This window comes from Bubalus kerabau, chromosome 10, assembly GCF_029407905.1.
Source record: "Bubalus kerabau isolate K-KA32 ecotype Philippines breed swamp buffalo chromosome 10, PCC_UOA_SB_1v2, whole genome shotgun sequence".
In the NCBI taxonomy this organism is placed as follows: Eukaryota; Metazoa; Chordata; class Mammalia; order Artiodactyla; family Bovidae; genus Bubalus; species Bubalus kerabau.
This window is the reverse complement of record NC_073633.1, coordinates 49,429,783-49,448,288: the sequence shown is the minus strand read 5'-3', so window position 1 is coordinate 49,448,288 and position 18,506 is coordinate 49,429,783. Positions and strand designations below refer to the sequence as shown.

The window sequence follows — 18,506 nt, the reverse complement described above, 5'->3', positions numbered from 1 at the left end:
TTTGCCATACATCAACATGAATCAACATGAATCCACCATGGGTGTACACGTGTTCACCATCCTGAACCCCCCTCCCACCTCCCTCCCTATACCATCCCTCTGGGTCATCCCAGTGCACCAGCCCCAAGCATCCTGTATCCTGGATCGAACCTGGACTGGCGATTCGTTTCACATATGATATTATACATGTTTCAATGCCATTCTCCCAAATCATCCCACCCTCTCCCTCTCCCACAGAGTCCATAAGACTGTTCTATATATCTATGCTCTTTTGCTGTCTCGCATACGGGGTTATCATTACCATCTTTCTAAATTCCATGTATATGCATTAGTATACTGTATTGGTGTTTTTCTTTCTGGCTTACTTCACTCTGTATAATAGGCTCCAGTTTCATCCACCTCATTAGAACTGATTCAAATGTATTCTTTTTAATGGCTGAGTAATACTCCATTGTGTATATGTACCACAGCTTTCTTATCCATTCGTCTGCTGATGGACATCTAGGTTGCCTCCATGTCCTGGCTATTATAAACAGTGCTGCGATGAACATTGGGGTACACGTGTCTCTTTCAATTCTGGTTTCCTCAGTGTGTATGCCCAGCAGTGGGATTGCTGGGTCATAAGGCAGTTCTATTTCCAGTTTTTTAAGGAATCTCCACACTGTTCTCCATAGTGGCTACACTAGCTTGAATTCCCACTAACAGTGTAAGAGGGTTCCCTTTTCTCCATACCCTCTCCAGCACTTATTGCTTGTAGACTTTTGGATAGCAGTCATTCTGACTGGTGTGAAGTGGTACCTCATTGTGGTTTTGCAAATGAAGCAACTGACAAAGAACTAATCTCAAAAATATATAAGCAACTCCTGCAGCTCAATTCCAGAAAAATAAACGACCCAATCAAAAAATGGGCCAAAGAACTAAACAGACATTTCTCCAAAGAAGACATACAGATGATTCCTTTCTTCTTGATGTGTTCCCTGCTCCACGGTCTCTGGCCTCTTCAGCGTGGTCTTTTTAGATAAATGAAAACAGCTCACATTTTGGAGCTGAACTTATTGATCAGCTCATCATGATACACTTTCCAATTTGGGAGATCTGAGCATTTTATGGTACTAACCAGATTCTCAAGATATCATAAACCTTTAAATTGAAACCAATTTCAGTAGTAGAAAATAATTCATATCCAAATACAAAATATAGCTACATTTCACAAAAAAGGCTTCCTTGAAAAACTGAGCAAAGATCTGAAAGGTTTTTTGGCATCTAGAAGACTAAATTAGAGAAATTTTAAAGTATGATTTGAAAGAAAAAAGTTTTAAGGAATGGCTACACTTAAACTCTGGGAACTTGATTCTAACTAAGGTGTCACTGGCAGAGAAAGCTTATATGGAGCCCTTTACTTGAAAATCTTCTCCATGTAAAGTATACAGAAGAAACCGATCCCATATCTCCAAGTTATATGTTTTGACTGGAAAAAAAAGAGAAGGGATAAAGGAAGGAAAAAAGAAAATAAGAGTAAATTAATAGATCACTTTGTTATACTATATCTTCAACAGTAAGAGAATTGGAATAGAGAAAAGTCAGGTTTATTATGTCTACATGTCTTTTAATGTCAAAAATTACAAAACAAATTAAATTATAAAAATAACCAAGGTAATTTCCTATAGTGCAAAGAAACAAAAATCAAGTTGGGTTCATTAAAACATAAAAGAGCAAATCCATAAAATCTAGGCTTGTAAAGAGGTACCAGTTTTTGAGTTCAAACCATAATAAATTCAAGACCTAAAATTCTAAATCATAGAAGAAATACACCGCAGTTGAGTTTAAAATATGAATACTAGATTAGAAGCCAAGATTACAAGTACTTTGACAATCACAATTACATAACAATATGCTCAATTAAGTTACAGCTATAAAATGCCATTTCCTCAGGGAGAGTTGGCTAACTCCATCAGAGACGGGACTGAGACTTACTTTGTATAACACTGAGTCCAAAAAGGTGACAGTCCTTTAGCCTGAGTAGGTCACACACCTGGACCAGTAACTGGTGACACAGAATTTTGACCTATGGGAAAAAAGACAAAAATAAAACAAACACAACTTAATAATTCAGCCAAGTCCAAACAGTGAGCCACAATCAGGCAATGTAATGCATCCTAAATATATGCCGAAGGGACAAGCTGACACTAGCAAAACAACAGTTGGTTTATGGAAATCACTACAGCTGTTTCAGTAATGATGATCACAATACAAATTTCTACAACATGGTAATAAAGTACCAGTGCAATCTTGTACAAGACTCACAAATCTGAGGACACATGGACAAGGCTTTACTCTATAGCCATAGTGCATGATAAATATGTATTTCAGAAGGAAACCAAGATAATCTAATCAAATGATCAAAATTATTAATTATCAAAATTATTAATTTGGCAAGTATTTTTACAAGGAAAGTTTTCGTCATGGTGGTTTAAACAAAATGCTCATGTACCACACAATGAGTGAATACCTAGCTTTTATTTACTTTAATCAATCACTTTCATTGATATATCTTTTAAGTACTAAACCAGGTTCTTTTCTGAGTCCTAGTATAATAATAAAATCATGTTAATTTGGAACATGGAGTTAAGGTTAAGTTATTCTGAAAAGTCACATGCTGAAAGATAAAACAGTCTTTAAAAGACACAGTTTTATTGACTTTTCAAATACTGAATGAAGTATTTTGGGGGACACATAATTGTAATGAGTCTGCCTTGTTGAACTCAGAATCACTAAAGCTTATCGGTGTTAGGATTGACATTAAGAGATCATATAGGTCAATTTCTTCATTTGACAAACATATAAAGGAAAACCCAGAGAGCCTGAAGTCATGTAGTTAGTACTATCAGAGAGAGTAACTCAGAACTTTGCTCATTTGTGTATTATAATATTTTTGTATGTAAATATTATTAAAATATGTGCAACCTGACAGTTCATTATATTATGTGTAGCATTTCCCCTCTTATTTGTACTAGTAACTTGCAACTTCTTTCTTCAATAATCATGCCAGTTACAGTTTTAATGATTACAAATCTTAAATTAGTTAACTTTGAATTAATGATTTTTTTATCATACTTTAATATATAACTTAGATTCAGAAAATAAAACATGTTGAGATCTCTTAATAATTGAAAGTCAAACAATTCAGAATGGTGACAACGTCAACTGGATTAAGAAAGATAGGTTTATGGCTCTTTTCCACATTCACTAGTAATGTGGAAAGATAGTTTATGGCTCTTTTCCACATTCACTATTAATTCACAGTGGCTCAGCAGTAAAGAAACTGCCTGCAATGCAGGAGATGCAGGTTCGATCCCTGGGTTGGGAAGATGCCCTGGGGGAGGGCATGGCAACCCACTCCAGTGTTCTTGCCAGGGTAATCCCATGGACAGAATAGCCTGGTGGGCTGCAGTCCATGGGACTGCACAGAGTCAGACACACCGAGGGACTGAGAACATATGCAATCTGAAGCACTTTATCCACTAGAAAGTACAAAATGTATATATGTAAGGCCAAATAGCACCGCTTCAGCTGTTTAGAAGTAACAGGAATTCCGTGAAGCCGGGACAGTGTCTTATTCTATACTCAGAATATACAGCAGGCATTCAGTAAATGTCTGATGAATGAAAGCCAAGGATCTGATTTCCTGTGGGTTTCTTACCTTCCTTCTGGTCCATGACTACAAACTACAGTGCTCTGGCCCACTGAGCAGATCATTTAATTCTGTGCCACTCAAGAATTTGTATCAATATGTGCCCACCAACACCACTGAGGGGATACATTTGCCAACAGGAAATCAGTGTCACCTTCATTCACTAAAAAGACTTTGGATTTGAGTTCTGTATTACTGAAACTGCACTTTATAAATAAGCTTAAATAAAGAAAATGATAAAGTAATGGGAAAAGTATTTAAGATTAAATAAAACTGAACTATATACTACAAATTTGAGACTTAAAGAAGTCTAGGACTTTAATCTTTAGCTTTGACTGTATTTTAAAATGTCATATACAAAGTACTTTGGATAAAATATGATTAAAAAGTTAAAAGAAAAATTCCAAACCACACGCTATATACAAAATAAACTATGTTGTACCTCTGTATAACTGTTGTTCAAATAATCTCCATACATACATACACCCTATATAATTATTATTGTTCCGTTAGTTTTAAATCAAGTATCTGGAGCATAATAAAGCTCTTTAACAACTATCAAGGAAAGACAATGTTCTTGTTTAAAAACTGCAAGTAAGTAAGGCTGTGGCTCTGAAGTCTTACCTACTGTGAAAACAATTTTGAGTTTTTTGCATTTGCATATTATGAGTCTTGAAGGCTATGTTTTAGTACACTGAAAAATTTTCAAGTTCTCTAATCTTCAGGAGCAATAGGAACTTTAAAAGGTGCCATAGACTATGAGGCATTAGGGATAAGGATGAAAGCATTATCTAAAAATATACTTTGTATGGAACTTTTTAATAAAAACAGCATCTAATTCTCAATATTGAGCTTGTTGAGCAAGAATGTCTAAAATATGCTACAGAAAAAGAACTGTTCACTCTCGTCTCAGTGAAGAGATATAATCTCTTAGCCACAATTTACATCACTTAAAAATTTTGTGACTCATACATTAACATAACTTTGTTTCCAAAAAATTTCCAAGTTTCCATATTTAATATTTATCTGATGATTAAAATAATTTAGAACAATCCCTATTTGTTCAATTCATGGAAAATCAAAATGATCAAAACTACATTTACCCCATGCAGAAAGGCAATATTCTATCAATTACACTTCTCAGGGAATAAATTTTCTTCATTTAAAAAAAGTGTTTAGAAATGATTTTTAAAAAGGAGACCATTAATGAAATAGTTTTTGTTATAGTTAATCTGTTCTACCACAACTCTACAAACATCACTGCTATTTTCTGAAGACAAAAATGACACTTTGTAGAAAATGACATGCCTTTGGCAGCCCTGAGTTGACTTTGTAGCAGTGAGGGGACCCCAAGCTACTTAACCCAGTTCCTCCTCCTCCCTCCTTTGGTCCAGCAGTTTGCTTGCTAATGAGGAGTCTGGACATGGCAGGGCTATCCACGGACCCTGGAATAAGAACAGGTCTACATGGTGTTCAGAAGTTGAGTTTCATTAATAGAGTGAGCATACAGCTCAAAGAAATGAAAACAAGTGCTACTCTATTAAGTGCTCACTCACTGAGGCCAGACAGAGCAGTAAGCAAGTAAGCATCTTATGTCTTTATATCCTCACAATGTCCCTGTGAGGAGAGCAGATTATTTTCACTTTATAGAAGAGGAAACCAAAGCAAAGAACTACTTTGCCCAAGGTTGCAGATGTGAAGTAGGGATTTCAACATAGATCCCTGTGTCCCACCCTAGACTTATTAGATCAGCACCTCCAAGGAGTGGAGTCCAATAGTCTGAGTATTTATCAAGCTCTCCAGATAATTTTTTAGACATCAAGTTGTAAAATCACTGATCTATAGGAACAAATGGATTGCCTGTCAGTCTGTTCTCCATAACTATCTTCCTCAACTGAGATTTCAGTATAAATTAATTTCTTAGAAAATTATAGCCAGCTCCTAGTATTCCTCATGAAATAAGATTAGTCTTCTTTCTAACTTACCTGAGGTCAGTAAGGTTTTGTTCCATATACTTTTTGTGTGTACACACATATGAACACATTTATACATATTCAACCAGGTGAAAAGGCAGAAATGGAACTGAGAGAAGTTTCTTAAGTGCTTATACTATATGTTTATGTATATTTTAAAATTTTAGTTGATACCTTCTCTATATAACTGTTAAAAGAACTCAAACAACATATTCATGTATATATGTAAATTATCTTTTAATATATTCTGACAGTGCCCAAACTGTAGAAGAGAGATAATGTTGCCAATTTTAACTAGGTTTTAAAAACCAAATGCTGGAATAATAACAGTTTATCACTTCACACATCCAAAACAACTTTGGGTAATCTAAGTATAGAAGAGCTAAATCAATAGAAATTCTGCCTAAGAGACTGATAAAATTCACTCAGTAGGCAGGTTTGATACTCAGACAATTCCTTTAAGCAAAAACAAGGCTACATTAGTAAATCAAGGAACTCTGGTGACTGATAGAATGAAACCAAAATAATTATGATAAGCAGAATCTTTTCCTCTACATTTTTAATGGAGCTATTTAAATGTCATATAGCTTCCGTATAACATTTCTTTTCATATGGCAATTGGGTTAAAAATACAGTAGCAAGAAGAACTAACTCAAGACATGAACTAAAGAAAATTTTTCCTTAATTCCAACAGAATACAAAGAGAGAACATGAAGGCTGACAACAGGGCGGGGTTGACAAATGCTAGGCATGACTGTGATCACATAAAACTGTGCAGCAGTCTCTACCAAAGCTCAACACGTGCACACATCATGACTCACAATCCACTTCCAGGTGTAAGTCCAGACATGTATATACATGTGTGCGTGCTCAGTTGCTAAGCCATGCTCGACTCTTACGACTCCATGAACAGTAGCCCGTGAGGCTCCCCCGTCTATGGGATTTTCCAGGCAAGAATACTGGAGTGGGTTGCCATTTCCTCCTCCAGGGCTTCTTCCTGACCCACGGGTTGAACCCATGTCTCCTATGTCTCCTGCACTGGCAGGCTGATTCCTTTACCACTTACCCTAACCTGGGAAGCCCATATACATATGTGTATACACATAAAATGTTCATAACTTTTATTTGTAATACTTCCAAAACTTAAAATAACCTAATGCCCATCAATAATAGCTGGAGAAGAAATTAGGCATACTCATACAATGAAATATAAAAATGAAAAAAAGAATTATCGTCACATGCAACAGCATGGATAACTGTGACAGGCCAAATATTGAGTATATAAAATATAAGCAGATATAAAAGTGAGCACACCACATAATTTTAGCTGCATGAAATTCAGAAATAAGAAAATTACTCTATGGTGATAGAAGTGGAAATAGATATTATCTTTTGGTAGAGATTATTGATTAGGAGGGATCACAAAAGATCTTTCTGGGGCACTAGAAATCTATATACCTCAAGCTGAATGATGGTTACTTGGATATATACATTGGGAAAAGTCAGAGCTGCACACTTAATATTCCTATACTTTGCTGTAAGTAAATTATAACTCAACTTTAAAAGTAAAAACAAAAAAGAAAATGTATTATATTCCTCAATGTCCAGGTTAACTAAGAGAGTTAACTCCAGCTCATGAACCATAAGCAAGTTTAGTGAGTAAATACACAGCCTATTCTTGAAATTGGCTAGACTTAGGCTACGGCCTACTATCAAAACAATGATCAAGATGCATGTTAAAAAGTTAGCAATTATGTATTACCATTTCATGTGTGTAGGTGACAACTCAAAAGTATTTAAAAAGCAAACTTGGATATCCATAAAAATTATATTTCAATAAAAGTTTTTTTAAAAAGCAAAGTGTTTATTTTTCTATATATAATATAGTAACAGATATTCTCTAATTTTACCAAACAAGAGAATTTTGGTAAAGACAGCTGAACTTAAGTTATCATTCAAATTTATACCTGTGTAGACAGCCTTAATACCCCAATTCTCCAGCATTATTAACGGTCTCATTCTGTGAGGATCTCATCATTAGCCAAGTCATAATTTGAATGTGGTCACTGGTGGGAACATTATCATTTAAACATTTCTAAAGTAGGATCTACTCACATTTATGATGATGTTCAGAGATTCATCATTAGGAAGGAAAATACACACACTCCGGCGGTCTTGCATGACTCTATTGTTATGGAAGTTCAATTTGTTCATTGTGTTGTGGGCTCTCTAGTGGTCAGGGCTGGGCTTCGAGTCCTCGGCAATTCCTCTGGTTCCGAGCACTCCAAAGCCAAACTCTGCTCCTCATCACACTCCCTACAGGAGAAGCATCGTGATATTCGACTACGTAGGTTTCATAGCTGCAAAAAAAAAAAAGAAAGTCCAAAAGGAAGGAGGTTGTGAATGAAGATGGTAAGATTGGTGAATAGACAGATGGGAGAGGAGCCGCAGCAGGACGGGGCACAGCACGTCTCACAGTGAGGCCCGCCTCGTCTAATCACTGAGAACGCATGGGCATGTACTCTGTACTTGGCCACTACCAAGTGTTTTAAAACTTACATTCACAGTCATGAATTTAACATAAAGCCAATGAATGTCTCTACATTCAAGGCGGTACTGTGTACTGCAGGGCTTTCAAAAGTAGAGCCTGCCTTTGAGAAGTTTCCAGTCTCATATGGAAGTGTTCTGGAATAAATGAACAAAATGACAAAACAGCAATAACAACACAATTCTCAATCCCTCTCCTTTTTTTCTTCCATTACAATCAAACTCAAAGAAATGTCTTGGATCTTACATTATATTCCTTCTTCAACCACTGTGGTCTGGCTTCCATTTCCTTCTTCTAACCAGCGTGGCTTTGCCACAGGAAGCCAGTGATCTCAAGACCACGAGGAGAAACCATAGCATTCACTTTGATTGACCTCAGTATGTACAACACTTACTAAGGCTCTTAAGTCCTCCTTACAACCTTTTTCTCCCTGAGTTTTTATGATGCTGCCCTCTCTTCTCATTCCCTAACCTGACAATGCAAACTTTATTTTTCTGTTATTTCACCAACCAGCTAACACATAGAAATAACATGATAGTATATAATAAATATTTGTATTTATTTTATATGGTAGATTTTAGATACTTCTCATATCTAACTAGTTTATTAAACCATGTAATTTTACTTTTTAAATTCTCTCAGATATTCAGTGTAAACAAGTTTGCCTGCAAGTTATAAAGACTTAATCACCAATTTTCAGTAACCACACTTTTTATTTGTCTCATGTCTCACTGCACTGGCAAGACTTTAAGAATAATTTTAAAACACAGGTGGATATTTTCTACTTTTAATGAATGTGTCTAGTATTTCATATACTATTCCTAATACAACACTATTCAACCAAGGTATGTTAAGACATACCTTCTGGGCTTCCCTGGTGGCTCAGAGGTTAAAGCATCTGCCTGGAATGCAGGAGACCAGGGTTCGATCCCTGGGTCGGGAAGATCCCCTGGAGAAGCAAATGGCAACCCACTACAGTACTCTTGCCTGGAGAGTCCCATGGAGGGAAGAGCTTGGTAGGCTATAGTCCATGGGGTCACAAAGAGTTGGACACGACTGAGTGACTTCACTTTTTCACTTTCTTTCATGTTAAGACAACTTGCCTGTCAAACCAGTAGTAATCATTTATATTGTTCCTTTACAGCTACATTTGTAGGATATGTAGGAATTTCCAGGAATATGGATTAGTTTTATCAGGCAGAAAGCATAACCATATAGTTTTAATAGAAGAGCTATTATCACTGCTCATATAAATCACACCATAAATAAGGCAGAATCTTGGCTTATTTGTTTAAGGTGCAATGTCCATCTGTTATCAGCAGGAAGACAGGAGAGAATATACTCTTAGATGGCACCATAAGTAAATGTAAACTAGTATTTCTTTTTTTAAAGTATAAATAAAATAGCATCCACCAGGGAGCTACTCAAAACTAAAGTAAAAACATGTACAGTATTTCCTTAGGAAGGAGACCAAAAGACCCTTAGGAGTATTTTACATTTCTTAAAGCATAAAGGCAATTGTTTCACATTAGGCTGTAGCCAGTACATCACCCTACAGGGCCACCAGAGCTCAGTGCTGCAGTTCTCTCCAGTATGGGACGGCTAGAATGGCTAGCCTCTGTGTTCTATGAACACAGCTAACTGCACTTCAAATCCAACCATTCAGCTGTAGAATGCACACTTTAAACAATTCCAAAGCAAAGAAAGCCATAAGTGAACCACGCAAAGAAACAGAGGAAAATAATAGAATGGGAAAGACTAGAGATCTCTTCAAGAACATTAGATACCACGAGAATATTTCATGCAAAGATGGGCACAATAAAGGACAAAAACATTATGGACCTAACAGAAGCAGAAAATATTAAGAAGAGGTGGCAAGAATATACAGAAGAACTATACAAAAAAGGTATAAATGACCCAGATAACTATGATGGTGTGATCATTCACTAGAGCCAGACATCCTGGAGTGTGAACTCAAGTCGGCCTTAGGAAGCATTACTACAAACAAGGCTAGTGGAGGTGATGGAATTCCAGCTGAGCTATTTCAATCTTAAAAGATGATGCATGAAAGTCCTGCATTCAATATGTCAGGAAATTTGGAAAACTCAGCAGCGGCCACAGGACTGGAAAAGGTCAGTTTTCATTCCAATCCCAAAGAAGGGCAGGGCAAAGAATGTTCAAACTACCACACAATCGCACTCATCTCACACACTAGCAAAGTAATGCTCAAAATTCTCCAAGCCAGGCTTCAACAGTACATGAACCGTGAATTTCCAGATATTCAAGCTGGATTTACGAAAGGCAGAGGAACCAGAGATCAAATTGCCAACATCTGTTGGATCACAGAAAAAGCAAGGGAATTCCAGAAAACATCTACTTCTGCTTCACTGACTAAGCTAAAGCCTTTGACTGAGTGGATCACAACAAACTGTGGAAAATTCTTAAAGAGATGGGAATACAAGGCCACCTTACCTGACTCCTGAGAAATCTGTATGCAGGTCAAGAAGTAACAGGTTAGAACCAGACATGGAAGAATGAACTGGTTCCAAATTGGGAAAGGAGTATGTCAAGGATGTATATTTTCACCCTGCTTATTTAACTTATATGCAGAGTACATCATGAGAAATGCTGGACTAGATGAAGCACAAGCTGGAATTAAGACTGCTGGGAGAAATAACAATAACCTCAGATATGCAGATGACACTAAACTTATGGCAGAAAGTGAAGAACTAAAGAGCCTCTTGATGAAAGTGAAAGAGGAGAATGAAAAGGCTGGCTTAAAATTAACATTCAGAAAACTAAGACCAAGGCATCAGATCCCATCACTTCATGGCAAATAGATGGGGAAACAATGGAAACAGTGAGAGACTTTAATTTTTTTGGGACTCCAAAATCACTGCAGACGGTGACTGCAGCCATGAAATTAAAAGACACTTGCTCCTTGGAAGAAAAGTTATGGCCAACCTAGATGGCATACTAAAAAGCAGAGACATTACTTTGTCGACAAAGGTCTGTCTAGTCAAAGCTATGGTTTTTCCAGTAGTCATGTATGGATGTGAGAGTTGGACTATAAAGAAAGCAGAGTGCCCAAGAATTGATGCTTTGGAACTGTGGTTGGAGAAGACTCTTGAGAGTCCCCTGGACTGCAAGGAGATCAAACCAGGCAATCCTAAAGGAAATTGGTCCTGAATATTCATTGGAAGGACTGATGCTGAAGCTGAAACTCCAATACTTTGGCCACCTGATGTGAAGAGCTGACTCATTGGAAAAGACCCTGATGCTGGGAAACATTGAAGGCAGGAAGGAAGGGGATGACAGAGGACGAGATGGTTGGATGGCATCACTGACTTGATGGACATGAGTTTGAATAAGCTCTGGGAGTTGGTGATGGACAGGAAAGCCTGGTGTGCTGCAGTCCATGGGGTCACGAAGAGTTGGACACAACTGAGCGACTGAACTAAGAACAATAGTCTCAGGCATACTATGTGAGAAATACAGTTCTAAAATAATTTCATAGTCAAATATTATATTTCATGGCAAACTTTTTTCCCTATGCATAGATATATTCCAACACTTAGGCCTCCTCTCTGATATTAAATATGAGATATTTAATAGGAGTTTCCCTGATAGCTCAGTTGGTAAAGAATCCACCTGCAATGCAGGAGACCCTGGTTCAAGTTCTGGGTTGGGAAAATCCGCTGGAGAAGGGATAGGTTACCCACTTCAGTATTCTTGGGCTTCTCTAATAGCTCAGCTGGTAAAGAAGCCACCTGCAGGGTGGGAGACCAGGGTTCGATCCCTGGGTTGGGAAGATCCCCTGGAGAAGGGAAAGGCTACCCACTCCAGTATTCTGGCCTGGAGAATTCCATGGACGGTATAGTCCATGGGATCACAAAGAGTCAGACACAACTGAGTGACTTTCACTTTTTATGATATTAAAATCTTTTCAAGAAATTATAAGCTATGATTAAATGCAACTTATTTAAATTCAAACCATTAAGTGATATTAATCCCAGTAAAATTATTTAAACACTTCAAATTGAGCTACTCATATAATTTTCCATTTCTAATTAAACCAATTAAAGGGGGTTTATTTCTACTGACCTACTTTCTAGAATTTAAAAAACAAACTAGGGAAAAATATCTTCTGAAATGGGGATGCTTCCAGAGCTTCATTAAAACAATTTTAAAATTCCATGAGTACAATTTTTATTTACTAGTTTGTTTATGGTTCAATAGTACAGTATAAAAAAGGACTAGAAGAGGATTATAAAGAAAATTTAATAAAAGCAGAGTTAAGAAGCAGTGCTGCTTCATTGCTGCTTTTCTGCTTTGAGGATAGCAAACTAGCAAAGCCCTGAAAGAAAGACAGTATTAAGATTTACTTTACCCAAGCCTGCATTAAAGCTGATTAAAAGGTTCCACTGAAATAGCAAAATTCCCATATCTCTAATACGCTTCAGTATAAAATTTAAAGTTAGAGAGTCCTAGGGGAAAGACTTAAGACTAAATTTTTACCAATTTTAACAATAGAATTTAGCCTCTGAGCCATTGGCTACTTCTTCTGTATCCTAAGTCCCGAAGCAGTCCCAGGTGGGCACATTTCCTACTCCAGGGCAGCCCTTATGTTCAATAATCTAGGGATAGATTATCTATGAAGAGCAAACCATGTTATAATACCATATTTCCCAAACAACAAAAGAACAGCTAATATGGTGATCAAGCCCCACCCTGCCATCTTTGCTGTCGTTTAGTTGCTAAGTCATGTCTGACTCTGTGACCCCATGGATTGCAGAACACCAGGCCTCCATGTCCTCTACTATCTCCAGGAGTTTGCTCAAGTTCATGTCTGTTAAGTCAGTGATGCTAACCATCTCATCTTCTGCCACCCTTTTCTCATTCTGCCTTCAATCTTTCCCAGCATCAGCATCTTTTCCAATGAGTTGGCTCTTCACATCAGGTGGCCAAAGTGTTGGAGCTTCAGCTTTAGCATCAGTACTTCCAATGAATATTTAGGGTTGATCTCCTTTAGGATTGACTGATTTGATCTCCCTGCAGTCCAAGGGACTCTCAAGAGTCTTCTTCAGCACTACAATTTGAAAGCATCAGTTCTTTGGTGCTCAGCCTTTTCTATGGTCCAACTCTCACACCCATACATGACTTTTGGAAAGACCATAGCTTTGACTATACAGACCTTTGTTAGCAAAGTGCTATCTTTGCTTTTTAGGATGCTATTTAGGTTTGTCACAGCTTTCTTTCCAAGAAGCAAGCATCTTCTAATTTCATTGCATAATCACTGTCCACAGTGATTTTGGAACCCAAGAAAAGAAAATCTGTCACTGTGTCTACTTTTCCCCCTTCTATTTGCCATGAAGTGATGGGACTGAATGCCATGATCTTTGTTTTTTGAATGTTGAGTTTTAAGCCAGCTTTTTCACTCTCCTCTTTCACCCTCATCAAGTGGCTCTTTAGTTTCTTTTCACTTTCTGCCATTAGAGTGGTGTCATCTGCATATCCGAGGTTGCTAATGTTTCTCTTGACATCTTTATGAATATTCAAGTTTCAATTACTTGTCAATTTCCCTACTCAAACTTTAAACCCACTATTTTAAATTCCTTACTTCCTGATAAGCCCATTAATTATAAAGTTACTTCATTTCTTTTAAGAATCAAGAAGCTCACACGTGGTACGGACATTCAATACTGATTTTCAGTTTTTAGAAACTACTGGATATAGCCTTTAAAACTGTGTCACCTTGGAATAAAAATTTGGACTTTCCTTCAGTATAATCAGTTGGTTTGTCAGTTGTGATGACGATCTCATACTCTTATCAGAGGTTAACAACAGGGAAAGTGGATACCATGGGTACAGAAGAACACTGTCCCGTATATCTAAAATGCACTGTCCTGTATATCTAAAAGCATTCTAAAGTTAAAAAGTTTATTTAAAAAACCCTAGGTCACCAGGAATTTACTCCTTATACAACAGGTATAGTCTCACTTTGAATGGAAGATCCTTAATTCTGAGACTGTCACCCTAAAAAAAGTTAGGTGGTAATTTGATAAGAAAAGTACTATAACATCAGCATGGTTAGTAGGCATATTTCAACAGTCAATAAGGTATTTTTATTACCTAACAAAAATAAGGCAAATAGTATCTTGAAAAGCTGGGTGGCAGACAGCCCTGTCTTTTAATTTAATCACTACATAGTCATGAAACTCAAATTATATACACAGTATTGCGGTATTTACTTGGTATAAAGCAGAACACTAAAGCAATGGAAGATGTGCCCCCTACTCTCATGAATTCACCATCAAGTTAGGGATATAACAGGGCCAGGACGCTTAGGACGATGATATTGTGTCCCTCCTTCCCATGAGCACACAGACTCCGATGGACACTTGTGGGAAGACATAACAGATGACAGCATTAGGTGTATGAATACTGTGGCTAACATCACTTTGGAATAAAAAGTACATAGTCTTTTACTCAATGTTTTCCTAAAAGTGACATCAAAATGGCTTTGTTGTTCATTTATTCACTCATTCGTTCAGCATATACAGCTACTATGTGACAGGTGTTGTTGTAAGTGCTGAATACACAGCAATGAATAAAACAAATATTCAACTCTAATGGAGACAGACAATATATAATGTAGATAGTGACATGTACTGTGAAGAAAAATAAATTCAGAGTAGGTGAGAGAGCTGATGAAGATACTGTGGTCATGTGGATGCTATTTCATACAGGGTACTCAGGGGAAGCATTTCTGATATTTGAGCAGATGTAAGAATTAAGAGAACGATGCAATTTATTTCCTCTTCTTTCCTTCTTTTTCTTCCTTCCTCCCCTCTCTCCCTCTTCCCCTCATCCAACCCAGGGAAATTTTTTTCCAAATAGAGGGGACAATAAGTGCCAAAGCTCACTGACACTTCAGAAAAGGTAAAATAACAGTAAAAACTATAGCTAACATTGACTACATACTTGTCGCGTTTAGTCGCTGAGTCATGTTTGACTCTTTTGCGCCCCATGGACTATAGCCCTGCAGGCTCCTCTGTCGATGGGATTTGCCAGGCAAGAATACTGGAGTGGGTTGCCATTTCCTTCTTCAGGGGATCTTCCTGACTCAGGGATCAAACCTGCCTCTCCTGTATCAGCAGGTGGATTCTCTACCACTGAGCCAAATGCTGATGTTAAGTACTCATGGTACATTAAAGAAAACTGACAACTCTTTGCCATGCTTCTCATGAAGAGGTAGGTACGATCTATTTCCCTCTTCTCTTGAATCTGAGCTGGCCTTCTGACTAGCTCATGCTCAAAGTTCTGCCTCATGCTCAAAGCTCTGCCTCTGCTTGTAGTTGTTGCTGTTGTTATTATTATTATTTTGGTCTAGCTCCTCTATTCAGATCTTCTTAGAGCAGGATCACTAGTCTGCGAGAGTGTGAATGTGTGTGTGTGTGTGTGTGTATGTTTAATTTTCAATGGCAGGTACATGCTGCTGCTGCTGCTAAGTCGCTTCAGTCGTGTCCGACTCTGTGTGACCCCATAAACAGCAGCCCACTAGGCTCCCCCATCCCTGGGATTCTCCAGACAAGAACACTGGAGTGGGTTGCCATTTCCTTCTCCAATGCATGAAAGTGAAAAGTGAAAGTGAAGTCGCTCAGTCGTATCTAACTCTTCACGACCCCATGGACTGCAGCCCACCAGGCTCCTCCGTCCATGGGATTTTCCAGGCAAGAGCACTGGAGTGGGGTGCCATTGCCTTCTCTGTATATACTAATTAAAAGTGGCTTGACTGGTTTACTACACACATGTCCTTGGACAAGGAAGATTATACAGCAGGAGTTCTTAACCTTAGCACTATTGACATTATGGGGCCAAATACTCTATGTAGTCAGGGGCTGTCCTGTGCACTGCAGGGTGTTCAATGTTCATCTCTGATCTCTGCCCACTAGATACACGGAGAATCCCCCTCAACTCCCAGTACTGACAACCCAAAATATCACCGGACATTGCCAAATATCAACTTGGGGGCAAAATCACCCATTGCTGAGAACCAATCGTTGAGAACAAGTTTCCTTATAGAGTCACAACAGGCTGTTCTTACCATCCAGTTAATTTTTAAGCAGTAAAAGAAAAATGTTAGTCAGTTATGTCTGACTCTTTTGTGACCCCATGGACTGTAGCCCACCAGGTTCCTCTGTCCATGGTATTTTCCAGGCAAGAATACTGGAGTGGGCTGCCATTCCCTACTTCAGGGGATCTTCCCAACCCAGGGATCAAACCCGGATCTCCTGCATTGCAGGCGAATTCTTTACCAGTTGAACTACCAGGGAATCAAACTCCTACCAAACATACATTTTCCAACTAAATGTCAGCAACTTAGTTTCAAACTTAGAAATCTGGCTTGAACCTTAAATTTTTCCACAGCCACTAGCTTCACGCATGCATGCATGCTAAATCATTTCAGTCGTGTCCGACTCTGTGTGACCCCATAGACGGCAGCCCACCAGGCTCCCCTGTCCCTGGGATTCTCCAGGCAAGAACACTGGAATGGGTTGCCATTTCCTTCTCCAACAGTTTTGAAATTTAGCCTTCTTGAAACTTCAAGTTTTAACTCAGTGTATTGCCAAACTTCTCATGTAAGTAGACTTCCATTATTACCGGTACTCGCTGTTGGAAAGTCCTGTAGTTTAATCCCAGTACCTAGAAATATAAAAACTGACCTGGAAATAAATGATACCTGATTATCAATTGTCTGTATGCATCAATCTGTCTGTACGCTCTGTATTATGAGGACTTCTTTTTCTTAAGTAAGGTAATTTGCTTATAAGAGTCATTCTGGACCCACAGAGTTATTTTCCTCACTTAATTTGAAGAGTAAGTAAACTGAATATTTTCTACTTCATGCTCTCTTTTGCAGTTACTGCTTTACCTAAAAAAGAAAGTAGCTGATATTAATCAACTATCCAGAGCCAAACCCTCTAGAAAGAACATCAGATACTCTGTTGCTGTCTCTTTATCACCTCTAACCACTGTTTTGGTAGATAAATGCTGCTGCTGCTAAATCCCTTCAGTTGTGTCTGACTCTGTGTGACCCCATAGATGGCAGCCCACCAGGCTCCCCCGTCCCTGGGATTCTCCAGACAAGAACACTGGAGTGGGTTGCATGTCCTTCTCCAATGCATGAAACTGAAAAGCGAAAGTGAAGTCGTTCAGTCATGTCCGACTCTTCGCAACCCCATGGACTGCAGCCTACCAGGCTCCTCCATCCATGGGATTCTCTAGGCAAGAGTACTGGAGTGGGTTGCCATTGCCTTCTCCGGTAGATAAATGAGGGACTGTGAAAAGCTTAAGATCACCTCCCATATGACTGAGCCTCAAATGTTTAGAGACAATATGGGCAGAATACTGATTAAGGAGATAGACTTAACCTCCCCAATCAGTCAAACCTAAATCCTATCTAGAATCTACAATATGAGCTGTATGACCTTGGGCAAGGAACCTAATCTCTGAGCCTGACTCTTCATCAGTAAAATATGTACTATTTGCCTGCTTGGATTATTGGTCAGATTAAACAAGATAATGATTATAAAGCACTAGATATCAGGTTGTTGGGGGGATACTCACTAAAATAACAGCCATGAGTTGCCAGCTCATGAGAAGATAAGTCTACAAGTGACTGACAAAAATACATATCATCTAGAGATCTAAAATTTAGAGCCAGATGCAGCATCAGGGCTAAACTTTGGAATGTCTACTTTGGGGTGGGGAAGTTAAGTGTATTGTTGGTTGTAAATGGGACAGCTGCATTATATAAGGTGATAACTCCTTTGAAATTTAATATATTGAAAAAGAAAATGTATGTATGTGTGTATAAGTTCAAAGTGTGTGCTGGCTGACCATAGGACAGGATGTAAAAAACATCTGTTTCCATCTGTTTGGTACTGTCTCTCGACTGGGGAGTACCCCTCTTCCATCCCAGTATTTCCAGGGGAGCTGTCAGTCACAGTGTATACTCTTCTGTGGAAGAGTGAAGAGATGATCTAGGCAGGGATGTGACTCAAGGCTGGTCTAACAGATTGCATCACTCTTCAGTCACAGAGCTTGGTCTAAAGGGTGAATATATAACCTAAGCAAGACCAGAATTCCTCCATGAAATCTGTAATACACATGCAGAAGGCTGCACCTCCTTCTGGATTGCTGTTTGTGAGAATGATATGACCGAAGAGCTACTGGCAATTATCTTTGTGTGGTAAGAACTTTCCTGAAGAAGAAAGTCATCACAGAGGAA

General features: G+C 38.3%; 1 protein-coding gene across 3 annotated transcripts in view; it reads right to left on the bottom strand.

Annotated features, from left to right (window-relative positions):
• Positions 1 to 18,506, bottom strand: part of FRMD6 (FERM domain containing 6) — an 84,438-nt gene that overhangs the window by 32,106 nt on the left and 33,826 nt on the right. For all 3 annotated transcript variants that reach the window (XM_055537635.1, XM_055537636.1, XM_055537638.1), the window contains exons 2-3: positions 7,780 to 8,024; positions 1,975 to 2,065 (exon numbers count right to left, since the gene is read on the bottom strand). In XM_055537635.1, coding sequence (XP_055393610.1) covers positions 1,975 to 2,065; positions 7,780 to 7,878 — 190 coding nt within the window. In that variant the 5' untranslated portion in view covers positions 7,879 to 8,024. The remainder of the gene's footprint in view (positions 1 to 1,974; positions 2,066 to 7,779; positions 8,025 to 18,506) is intronic.